The sequence below is a fragment of the Austrofundulus limnaeus genome, unplaced genomic scaffold (assembly GCF_001266775.1).
Source record: "Austrofundulus limnaeus strain Quisiro unplaced genomic scaffold, Austrofundulus_limnaeus-1.0 Scaffold0, whole genome shotgun sequence".
Classification (NCBI taxonomy): domain Eukaryota; kingdom Metazoa; phylum Chordata; class Actinopteri; order Cyprinodontiformes; family Rivulidae; genus Austrofundulus; species Austrofundulus limnaeus.
In genome coordinates, this window is record NW_013952402.1 from 6,613,264 (window position 1) to 6,626,208 (window position 12,945).

Genomic DNA, 12,945 nt, shown 5'->3' on the forward strand with positions numbered 1-12,945 from the left:
TTGGCCTCTGTCTCTTTAAGAATCTCCTACCATTTCTGACACTCCCCACTTACAACAATGCTTCGGGGGCGGGTAACTCCAAGTTGATTTTGCACTATTACCCCCCACCCGGGGGGAGTTTTATTCAGTCAGCGTTTCAAGAGTTAAAGCTGAACACATAAGGAGGGAAAAAAAGGTTGTTAGAGTCTTAAAGCAGAAGCTTAGATGTGTTTAATTGGTTTATTCAAGGCTTTAAGTGGGATTTTTAGACATTATACTAAAGTCCATTTTTGTTCCTTTACGATCTCGGTTCCCAGCTGAGACGTCATCGCAGACGAATGTGGAGGGATCACACAGACCTCAGCTGGGTCCATCCTTGGCAGTGCTCTCCGGCCTTGGTTGGAGAATGGGTGTTCCTTATAGATGAGGTTGTTTTCATCTCAGAGCTTCCCACCATTTCTCCCCTATAGTGTTCCCACTTTACAGTCTGTCACTTTCATTCATTTTTACATCAGCCAACAWTGTGTTTGTTTGCATGAGAATTATAGGGCACCTTTTTTTTTTACTCAAACAAATGCCCTCTCATTTCATAGAAACAGAGGAATCCAGAGTGAAAGCACACTTCCTGTTTCGGCTCATTTATGCTCCTTTCTTATTAACTTCCAAATAGAGAATCTTCTGTTTACGCAGGGTTTCTGGTGCACCACAGGGTGTTTCCTCCCTCAGTTTTCCCTGCAGCATTTCAGAGACGCTTTCCCCCCTTGGACTCCATACTACAGGGGTCTTTCAACCATCGCCTGCGCCCACAATCAATCACATTGTTCCAAAGCATTTTATGATGCTGATTTACTGCAGCGCAGCTTATTGGACTCAAACAGCTCACCACAGTCATCTACATCCAACAGAGGCTTGTTCAGTTCTATTTCTACTAGAAATGTGTGCCTTTTCAGCCAAAAAATAAAGATAAATCAGTGGCTTGGACTATCAAGAGGGTTTGGCACACATTTTTGATGACACTTAATTTTCATTAAGTTTCAGACAGCAGTATTTGGCCATATGCTCATAACACAATGTATATATTATTATTTTAAATAAATGTTTTCTTGAAATCTTATCTTTAACAAAAGTGGCAAAAATGCTTGAACTAATAAATAACTCTTTTCAGCTGTAATGCTTATAAATATGAATAATTCAGAGGGAAGCAAATTAAAAAATAATAATAAACTCTAATGAATCCCACAGGGTGTTCAGGAAAACTTACCKTCCCTTACTTTTTCTTTTTTACTTTTTTCTTTTTATTATTTGTCTACATGTTTGCTGTTCTGTAAGTAGATCCATATATAAGTGCTTTCACACTCTGCAGGGGTCCGTTTGCCCTTCCAGACTCAGCAGGGGGGYAAAAGGAGGAGTAATTATTCACAGACCTTCCAACGTGTGAAGCCTAAACAAATAAAAGCAGCAGTATTTTCTATATTGTTTCTTTTACACTCCCACCTCTTACTTTGATTTATTCCCTGGTTGTCCAGTCTCTYCAGTAGGAGCATCAACTCGTCCTCTCGGTGGGTCACGTGAACGCACCACTCGGTTTGTGGAGTTGTGCCAGCACAAACGTGCGCAGAGTGGATGCGCAGTGGTTCAGTTAAATGCCTCTTCAGCTGGAATGACGCCCCTCTTACTGCTCTGAGTTCTCTCATCCTGCAGCACCGACAGCTGGGATTTAACCTTTCTTTTTATACTTTTATTTTTTTAAACTTTCCTATAGTTTGAGTCATGTTTTGGTGCTTGTTCCTGTGCGCAATGTTTGCGTCGTKGCCGGCTTACGCACAGCTCTCCGGCCGGTATGTGGTGGGATGTCCCTCTCAGTGCGACAAATCGATGTGTCCCCGGGTGCCGGCGGACTGCGCGGMGGGACAAACCCTCGACGCCTGCCACTGCTGCCCGGTGTGCGCCTCCAGCGAGGGGGAAGCCTGCGGCGGCGGCGGCAAGCTGGGGGACCCGGTGTGCGGAGAGGGGCTGGAGTGCTCGGTCTCCGGCGGGGTGGCCTACTCGGCCACGGTGAGGAGGAGAGGCAAGAGCGGGATCTGCGTGTGCAAGACCACCGAGCCGGTGTGCGGGAGCGACGGGGTGTCCTACCGGAGCCTCTGCGAGCTGAAGAGGGTCAGCCGGCGCGCGCAGAAGCTGCAGCAGCCACCTGTTCTGTTCATCCAGAGAGGTGCCTGCGGGAAAGGTGAGCCTGTTTTTCATCAAGTGTGGGGGGAAAAAAGCGAATGTTTATGTTGAGTTTCACATATAAACATGCACATTTAATCCATGTTTTGAAAAAAAAAAAAGGTAATTTTAATGCCCATGCCATATGCACTAATGCACCCCCATACCACCAGAGAGGCTTTCTTTTGAACTGTTCTGAGAGAAGGCCTGATGGTCCCTTTCCTTTTTTTATGATAGATGTGGTGCAAATTATAAGAAATCAGATTTGCCTGACCCCAGGACAGTTTTCCACTTTGTCTCAATCCACAATGAAAGTGGGGAGTCTTCTTTGCGTGATAGAGCTTTAATCAGCAATTTTGGGTTTGACAAACTGTGTCTACGGACAAGRATTTGTGGAAGGGTTCCTGGGTCCATGCAACTTCTATAACAGAATCAGATCTGTTTGATTGTTGCGTTTGCATTTCTACAACTTTAATCTTACGGACTTTTTGTTGCCTTTTTTTGTTGTTGTTGTTTTTTTTAATTTTTGACAAGTTTGAAAATTCAAAGTGCATTCAGGTTTAATCGCCATACATGTCTACAAGTTGATACGATTTTCATCCCACTATTTTTTTGTCCATTTCATTTTACCTTCACTCTTCCTTGCTCTCTCTGGAGTCTGATCCTTCAGTTTCCCCTGGATGTTTGGGGTCTGAAGTTGACACAGATGTTGCAGCTCAGAGTGGCACACAATTGCCGTGTGTCTTGGACAACAAGCGTCGCCATTCAAGTGGGTTTCTCTCTTGTTCCTGCATTAGAAGCAGCCTCAGTCAGTCAAAGGGCTTWTTTTTCTACTTTTGTCTGACTGTATGAAGTCATGAGTTTCCGCCCTGGTGAAAACACTTGATTAGCTTTGGGATTACCTCTGAATATCTGACTTACACATTGTCCACGACATTATTTGATCAGAAAAATATTTGAAATAAACWTGAGTATGTGAATTCTAGCATGTTTAAAGTACATAAAAGGGTGTAATTTCATAAGTATTCCATCCTAATCAGAGGAACYATTATGAACATCACTCTCTTGGAGCGGCTCAACTGGGAAAACACTCTGTACAGTTTACCCAGCAGGCCATTCATCATCATCAGTGTGGTATGTGTCTATTTCTCAAAACACAACGTGAAACACTCAGGATTGAAAAATGATCAAACGCTTGCACGCATGTAAGGCTACAGCTGTTCAGATACTGTGTCATGCTGCAGGTTTTTTGTGTCTTTACTTTTTTTGTGTGGCTTTTAGAAGTGGGTACCATCTGAAAGCTTCAACACCTGTCGCCTCAAAGGCCTAAAACTTCCCTCAAGGCTGTGAAACTCACTGTATTTTCCTCGTAACAACTGCTTCCTCTCCTTTTCTCTCTCTCTCTCCTCAGTTTACGTTTCTTTTGTCACTCATAAATCACACAGAACAGTCACATGAAGGCATTCCTGGCACCGACTCAAAGCCACGATCCCTCCTCTAAAGAAGACGGCTTAAAACGGGCAGAAGACACCAAGAAAAACCCGAAATTAGCAGCTCCTACTTTTTTTTTTTTTTTTGGGAAAGGTTTACTTGTACATGAAGAAAACGTGTGGGCAGACTGAATCGCCACATTTGTTGTCAGTGTGGCAGCAACTGACATGGTTACTGTAAGTCACTCTCAGGCAGCAAACCACGTCTGAAACAGATTGTGGTAGTGCTACTTGATTAGTCAGCACATTCTGCAATAAAATGAGTCGTATTTCAGTTTATGCTTTTTTTTAAAAAATCCAGTTTCAGAATAACGGAGTCTGTTACAGTATTTTCGATTTCTTCTACTCCAGCGTGAGTTGTGATCAGGTTTTGCACATGCTGCAGGAGTTGACAGCAAAATAAACTCAACCCCTCTCTGAGGTCACCGAACTGCCCTGCAGCCACGGCCYCGCGTTAAGAAAACATATGCAAGTCCAGTTTTATGAGCTCATTTTRTGTCTGGACCGTAAAGACGCTGATTAAACAAGTAGTTAGTTTTGGCAAAGGAAACTGGGTCGCGTTATTAGCGTGACCTTTTCGACTCATTAGTGACCGTTTGGTGGGGGGGCGGTAGTCTAAAACTTTTATCAACAGGAGAAGACAGAGCGGCGATGGAGTCATTTATGTGTTGCACGTATGTGGGTCATCCAGACGTTAACGGTGACTCYGATTTGATTTCAGAACCGCATGTTGAGGTCATTCAGGCATAGTGAAAAGTGGATCGGTGTGAGGGAGCTTAGAGGTGATTCATGCTATTCTTTTGTATTTTAACCCAACAGTTTGTAGCTGCTGTCCCTCTTCTCCACTGGCTGATGTTACAGAATGCACTCGATGACTCCGACTGCAGGGGTCTGCTGAATCTGCACATTCTTCTTATGCCTGTCTGAGCCACGCAAATTATTAAAGCATCATTTTAGCTGCCGTGTCTCTCTTCGCTCTGCAGGTCGAGTCGATATCCGCTACAATTTTTGTTTTCCTCGTCTGTTTTCTTTCCTGTTCTCAGTGTTCTCTTGCTCTTGTTTACTGTCACAATATAAAGGTCACACTCTTTGAGGTTTTTACAGAGCATTAGGRTTACTGTGTCAGTACTTCTTTGAGTTCACTCCAACGAGAAGGATGTCTCTGCAGTCACTAAGAGTTTCCTGCTTTGTGGGAGGAGTTTGTCAAAGACGTGATTGGTCTGTTTGACTTTTGTGGGCATAGTTTGTTCAAGTTTCTAGTTTGTTCAAGATGTGATTGGTTGGATTGACTATTTTGGGTGGGGTTTGAAGAAGCTGGGAGCAGCTTAGTGTAGTGTCGGTAYGGTTCYAAGCCATTTCCATTAGGCCAGATTCATGGAACCAGCCCTTTTTTTAAGTACCTACTTCGTTGTGGTTCCAAGCGGTCCCAGTCGACACCAAAATGCAACGCCAGAACACTGTTCGTCACTGATTGGCTAGGGAGTGGAGTTACTGGTTGCGTCTAAGCTGCTTTTACAACAACTCCAGGCGTGATTTTTTTTTCAATTGTAGCAGTGACATTAGTCGTGTTTCCATCCAATTTTAATTCAAATTTTTAGCAAATTTTTAAAATTTCAGAACTTATTCAGCAAATGTGTTTCCATCTCTCATTTTGCGCATTAACCTTTTTTTTTTTTTTTTTTTTTKAAAACCCCCAAAAACACCTCCACCAACCGCCCAAAACACACCCACTGGAACCGGACTGGAATGTCAATGGAAAAGCACCCGAACTGACCCGTTCTGACACTGACCATACTGACACTACAAGTGGCACTAGTGGAAAAGGGGCAGTAGTGCGTTCACAATAATTTTGCTATTACCATTAGTTCCTCTTTAAGTTGTCCAACAAGACAAGTCAACTCCACCAATCACGTTTAAGACAAACTCCACCCACACATGTAACTCTCCCTATGTACTTTAGAGACCCCTRCTCCAACTGCTGCCATAAAATTTAACTAGTACTTTGGCATTGAATGAACCAACCAATCAGTAACTTTGTGCGTCTTTGTAAAGGCAGACCCTTTTTAGCAGTTTGTATTGTTACACTTTATGGTGTGCAACAACGCAAAGCCAAAAATGAGTTACATTACTGGGAATCTTAGAGAGGCAACTGTTGCTCCCATCATTCTACTATGAGTAGATCTTTAGGACTAAACATCTTATGAAGCTTACATGTARATCAGACCATGAAAAARKTTTTTTWAACAAAGCCAGAAGGTTGTTTATCAAACTTGAAAGATATCTTTCAGCATAATAAATATTTGTGACAGTATGGTTATTATAGAACAAGTAGAACTCCTTTGAAAATATTGTAAGGAAGGCTTTTCTCTCTAAAACGAAATTATGGCGACCTACATCAACAGACACACCATGAAGCACGGTGGTGGTGAGATGATGATTTGGGCTTTTGCAGCCGCAGAACCTGAGTATCTTGTCACTGAGKGCTAAGTATCACTGAGAATTACATTTAGAAGCCTATTCTCAAAACACTATTTTTACCACATCAGCAGCATCTGCAGCTCATCCCAGCCCTCTGTTTATTTTGAAACTTCGAAGCGTTTTCCTAAGTCCTAATTAATTTTCCTCCTTTTTCTTATGTTGACATCATGGCACAGATTCTGCACCTGCTGGTCACGTTGGACCCTTTTAAGTTTAAATAATTTGCTACTTATTTGTCACCTGCACTCTGAGGCCACACTAATTTGTTTACATAGCGGCTTAAAACTGACCTTGAGCGTGAGAATAGAAACGYTCTTTATGCTTTGGTTGGTAGCAGTGAAAAAGGCTCACTGAAGCTCACTACAAAATAATTATAAATAACATTTTCCTTTGCGATCAAGGAAAATTGAAGATTTAACACATGAGGGTTAAAAAAGGCAGATGGAACCAGTCATCCAGTCACAGCCGCAGGAAATGGAGTTATCCGAAATGAGACGACATGTGAGAATTTTCACAGCAAAGCAGGAAATGATGACTGTGAACAAGCTTTAAGCCTGTGGCAGGTGTTAAAACAGAGCGTGAGACGTCATTTATGCACATTATGTTTTAAATCCAAATATTTGTTTGAATAAAACTTTAAACAGAATGTGATGTGGCTCAGATTGCATGAAGCTGAAACATATTTCCACATTATTAATTTGCTGAAAATCATTATATTTAGCTTAATTTGCTTTTGTTTAGGATTACCATAGAACTGTATTCACTTCTGCTATTTTTTTTTCAGCCCTTCAGTTTGTTTTTAATGGAGAAAAGGCAGTTTAGACAAATAAAACTCTGGGTGATGTGGGAAAACTGACGTTCTAAAACAAGTTCAGGAACTGGGACTCCTGTAACGTGCAGAATAAGAGGGCATATGAGGTGCCAGTGAGGCTTGTGAGTGTTGGAGATTGTTGGGAAAAAATACATTTAGGTTATATTGTTTTAGTTAGAAAATCAGTTGGGAATGTTTTACCAGTTTCCTGGCATTTATTAGTTTAACCATCTCCAGGAACAATCCCTCCGACATCTGACTGTTATTAACGGATGCTTAACTTTTGTTTGGGGCTTTTATTAGGAGTCACCCAATTTCTCCACATGTCCTCCATATGGGAGGCGGAGGGTCTTTACTTGCAGCAACCYGAAGCAATTCATTCCTCTCTTTATGTCAGGGTGTCAGGTCTGTGTTTCTGCAAAACACTTTATGCTGTTTCATTAGATTCACTTTGTGTTCAACCTGCAAGCCGTAAACTTGGCGTTTGATGAGAATGGGTTTTGGTTTCCATAAAAAATAAACTCTGCACACATCTGATCGAAATACTCCTATCGCAGCCTTTTGTTAAAATTTGAAACACATCTGACACTCTGAACCTTGATGCAGTCATCTCCAAAATATTTGAGTTTGTGATTRTGTAACACATGAAACATTTCAGGGCCCCATAGGACATTTTGTTAATTCCATAGATGGATAGATGTTAAAGCTGAACTGACAGCAGGGAAATGCAACAAATAAAAAATGGAGTGAGAAAGTGCAAATGTAACTTTGTAATGTTTGTTTTTACCTTATCAGCAATTCAGTTATTTAGAATTTTCTCCCAGCACTTTAATTTACAAATAGTTTATCTTCTGTTTTTTTATAACCTTATTTCAAATGTAACACTGTTTTGAATTAGATTTAAAGAAAAATGAGCTTTCACGTGGGAAAATTATTTGTGAAAAACAAATAATTAGTCCAAGACCACAGGATGTCTCATGATTTTTTTCATATTTATTGACATTAGACTGTGATGAATTTTACAGTGGATTTAACTGATTGTTAGCTATGATGATTTCACATCACCACAGCAGTCTTTAGGTTCAATTCATTAAAATAATGCTGGCTTCTACAGCTTTAGTTGTAGATTAGTTGTTCAGTTGTGAAGCCATTAATTTTTTAGTTTCTGTCGTAAGTCTGGGTTAAATTGAGATATTTTTTTCCCTGCAGTGCAATCAAGGACATTTTCAGGCACTTAATTTCTACAATTATATTTACTTTCATGACTACTCCTTAAGACTATTAAAGGTACAGTTCCATATCTTGGGTTGTTAGAAATTATATTAAAAGTGTAAATTAAAAATGATTTGCAGGGATTTGTTGAAGTGGAAATGACAGGGAGCCTGTGTACTCCAGAAAGAAATCACAAGTTCAGGAGTTCTGCTCTTCTGAGCCACGATCCTATCGCAGCMGACCACAAACCGCCCAGATCTGAAGCTAACATGGGGGAGAAAATGACTCCAGTGTTTCCATTACCTTCCCGTCATACTATGGCGAGAAGGCCGCGTGGCATTTATCTCAATCAATGCTTGATTTAACGTCCTGGAAGAGAAACACATGTGGAGGTTTTAAAAAGAGAATGTTTGCTTAAGAGCAGCTTCTTTYGATGACTGCTGTAAATTTTGATCCTATCTCTGCTCAACAGCTATGGGAAGAAACGCAGCCAAGTTGTATCTTCTCACATGCTTCATCTTTTATTGCTTGAGTGATCGCTTGACTCGTCCACACGGAGGTTCATCTTTGTGTAATTTGGTGGAACATCCCAACAAATGCTGCGCAGATTGTCATTAAATCTTGGATCCGACTGTAGAGAACCATCTAGTGATGGTTTAAAAGCTTCCCCCTGCGGGCTGACAAATGTTTCCGTACTGTGTAATTTAGCGGTGTTCCTTATGGCGAGATGGTTCTCACTCCATGCCTGTGTTGGCTTAACTGAACCTCAAGTGGAAAGTGTCCTCATTTCTCAACAGCAATGATGTTTCAGGGCCTTATGGGTGCCCTGAAGCTCTTCCTCATAAAAAGTAGTGACTGAAAACGGTCCTTTCGAGGAAAAAATGATTCAATGTACGTGGCGAAATGAGGGCTTTCTTATGAAAAGATGAAAAGGTCTGAGTCTTGTTTGAGCTTTTGTCTATGTATGACTTAATTACCATTTACAGCGGTCTGAATTTCCTAAAACCGGAGTGGGAATATAGTTGACAAAAGATCTGTTTCTCTGGTAACAAGTTAGTCTGTGAATGGCCTAAATCATGGGGTAAGATAAAGTATTTTCAAAGCATTCATTCATAATGTTTACAGCTCGACTTTGTAAATGAGCATGTGTTTCAGAACTGACCGAGACAGTCTCAGCCACAGATGAACTGTCGTCTTTTCCTTTTCCGTCCTGTGTTATGATAAAGGGCAGTTTTATTTGTCAGTGTTCTATTCTCACTTAACTCTTGCATCATGCAGTATTTTCAGTTTTGTGTTTGTTTTACCAAGGTGACATCTTTTGTGTGTGTGTGTGYGTGTTTTTCCAGCTCAGGACAATCCAGACAGTCCAAGGCACAAATACAACTTCATCGCTGACGTGGTGGAGAAAATCGCTCCGTCTGTGGTTCACATTGAACTTTTCCGCAAGTATGTATGAGCTGCACACCTGTTTGTGTGTGTGTGTGTGTGTGTGTGTGTGTGTGTGTGTGTGTGTGTGTGTGTGTGTGACATTTGGGGGCAATTTTAATACAAAATGCCTACATTTGGGGACAACTGGTACACTTGGAGACAAAAGTCGAGTCCCCGTTTGGTTTAAATGCCATTGGTGGGTTGGGGGTTGGGTTTAGGACCAAGGTGTGAATTGAGTTTAGGTTAATTTTAGGGTCCGGTAGGTACCTGTGAGGTTAGCCTTAGGGTTTGTGGTCAGGGTTAGGCTGTAGAAATGTAATGGAAATCAATGGAATGTCCCCAAATGGATAGCTGTGCAAACATGTGTGTGTAGGTGGGGTAGTTGCAGACTAAAACACACTAAAATTTAGTGGCCATTTGTGCGCTTAACCAGACTGCAACAGCTTATAGAGCTACACACTCTTCTTTTCAGTTTTTCAACTACAGGATCCCACAAATTGTTTTCTTGACCAGTTTTTTGTAAGAATAAATTAACAAAATGATTGGCTAAATCTGATTTTGGTCAATTCAAGTTTATTTATGAAATTCTGATATTTACATTAACCACGTGTAGTGGACCAAAATCAAAACTGGTAGGTCAACTGGCAGCAATTCTTTATTGGTGTTTTATTGAACTGAAAATTTGACCKTGTGCTCAATAAACCAAATGTCTATGTATTCAGTGTAATGTTTTCTCAACTTTTCATAAGAATGTAAAGTTTTATACAGTGAGAAGAAAGGTGCAGCACTAAGGTTTGTTTTGGTTACTTTTTTCTTAATTTGTTAGCAGTACATAAAACAGTAGGAACCTGATAATMAGGTACTTGTCTGTCACGTACCAAKTCAGAACCTTGGRAGTACCCAATATGTACCCAGTACGTGTTATATTACCAAAAGTATTTGCYGACTTATCCAAATRACTGTGCACCGGTGCACTAAGCAAGGTCCATATAGACATGGATGGCGAGTCTGGTGAGGATGAACTTGACTGATCTGCACAGAGTCCTGACCCTMAACCCGWTAGAACACCTTTGGGATKAATYAGRGCAGAGACTGAGAGCCAGGCCTTCTGCCCAACATCAGTATGGAAGAATGGTCCAAAACCCCCCAAAACACACTCCTAAACCTTGTGGACAGMCTTCCCAGAAGAGTTAAAGCTGTTCTAGCTGCAAAGGGTGGATCAATGTCGTATTAAACCCAATGGAGTAGGAATGGGATGTCACCTAAGCTCATATGAGTCAAGGCAGATGAGCCAATACTTTTGGCATAATATTGTATGTACAGTGGACCAGGCTGTATTTTGAAGCAACTTCTTACCTGGATACGTACCCAGTATATCCAGGGACTTACTTGGTATGTGCTGAGCTGTATTATGGTAAATGATAAATGGCTTGAACTTACTGTATATAGTGCTTTATCAAGTCCCTACAGACTCCAAACCATATCATGTATTTGTCTTTGTTTTTGAATTTTAATTTTGAGGGTCCTTAACTTCGTAAAAACCAACCAAAATGGTGTCGCATTAGAGGAGCCTCTGCTATGATCTGTTCACTAACCCATAAAAAAATCAAGTTTTTGAGCGCCTGAATGCTAAACTGATGGTTAAACTGGTTGTTCTGTATATCAGAGCTGTCACTTGCTAAGCAATCAGTCCATCTCTGTTTTTAACTGTACTTATCTGTAAACCCTGTAACAGACTCTAACACAATGACTCGTTTAAAGAAAAGAGAAAATACCCAATGGCTTATGTCTTCTTCCCACTGTCCTCCCCTGTTCTTCCGCAGGATGACATATTCCAAGCGTGAGGTGGCTGTGGCCAGTGGTTCTGGTTTTGTTGTGTCAGAGGATGGCCAGATTGTGACCAATGCCCACGTTGTGGCCAATAAACACAGGGTGAAAGTGGAACTGAAGAGCGGCGCCTCCTACGATGCCAAAATCAAAGACGTGGATGAAAAGTCGGACATCGCTCTCATCAAGATCGATGTACCGGTCAGTCAAAATGCTACACAGACAACTGGTGGTTAGAGATGTAAAATATGCATAACTTAAGCTTTATCACTAACTTTTATTTTGTCTATGTATAGGGATCTCTTTAACCAACAAATTGATATAATGTATTTTTAATTTTTCACCAGCAACAAWGTCCAGTTCATCTTCATAGAAGGGGCAAGACCTAAATAAGATGTCCCCTTCTGGCTTCAGACCTTACCTTTTATACAGTTTAAGTCAACGTTAACCAATTGTCATGTTCTGAGCAGTAATAGATTTTGCATTATAAAAATACAGGTCGACAGTTTTAAGTTTCAAAAATAAGCATACATGCAGATATTTAGGAGTCAATTGAGACGACACAGTTTATGATGTTCTCCTGCTTCGAATTTCAGCCAAAATAAGATCCAAACATGTGCTCATTTTTCGTAATGCAGCAGCTAAAGATCTGCTGTAAAACTTGAAGTCTGGCACGAAGGCGCTATAAATCTAGCTGACTGTTCGGAGCGTCTGAGACGTAAAGTGCAGGTGTAACCAGACGAGCGTGTAAAAAGGCATCTGGCTGGCAGTAAGCCCTGATTCTGTCTGTGTTCAGACACAATCTGCAACAGACAGCCATGAAACAACTCCTCTCAGGAGAAACAATAACTTTCACCTGGCAGGTAAAAAAAAAGGAAGAAAAAATAGTTAGTGTTTCAAAGAAAACAATTTTCTGCACGTGACAAAAGGTTATCCAATTGTCAGATTTTCTCCTGTTCTCCATACACCCCGTCTGTTTTTATTTGTCCGTTCGCTGGACAAAAATGGACCCACGCTGTCCACAAGTCCCGGTCCATAATGTGTAGGAATGTACGGCAGAGATCCAGAGCCTGTTGACTGCAGGTTGTAACAGAGCTGAGTGTTTATGGACTCTCTCTCATGGCTGGGTGACAAAGCTGACATTATGTTTACTAGTGCAACACAAGGTGCAATACAAAGACCCTCAACTCAGAGGAAGAACAAACCTATGAAGGGTTTCAGCAAATCGCAGTGACAGATGTTTGTTTCTGGGATGGAAGCTGTTGATGACAAGCAGCCTTTCTTATCCTCAGCAGAACGAACAGATTCAGAAGTGACCAGTGACAGCATGACATTGTTTTTTGTCTGATATTTTGTCTGTATATTACAGCAGGGGGGTTGACTTTTAAAATGCATGAATGAATGTCTACACCTGATTATCTTTTGGTGACATGATTCAAGATGGCTGCCACTACAAATTGACACACACACACACACACACACACACACACACACACACACACACACACACAC

General features: G+C 41.2%; 1 protein-coding gene across 1 annotated transcript in view; it reads left to right on the forward strand.

The window, feature by feature from the left end:
• The first annotated feature begins 1,586 nt into the window (after positions 1 to 1,586).
• htra1a (HtrA serine peptidase 1a) overlaps positions 1,587 to 12,945 on the forward strand; it is a 27,371-nt gene continuing 16,012 nt past the window's right edge. Inside the window, exons 1-3 of the mRNA XM_014034747.1 lie at positions 1,587 to 2,206; positions 9,525 to 9,624; positions 11,430 to 11,634. Of these exons, the coding sequence (XP_013890201.1) occupies positions 1,750 to 2,206; positions 9,525 to 9,624; positions 11,430 to 11,634 (762 nt within the window). The 5' untranslated portion in view covers positions 1,587 to 1,749. The remainder of the gene's footprint in view (positions 2,207 to 9,524; positions 9,625 to 11,429; positions 11,635 to 12,945) is intronic.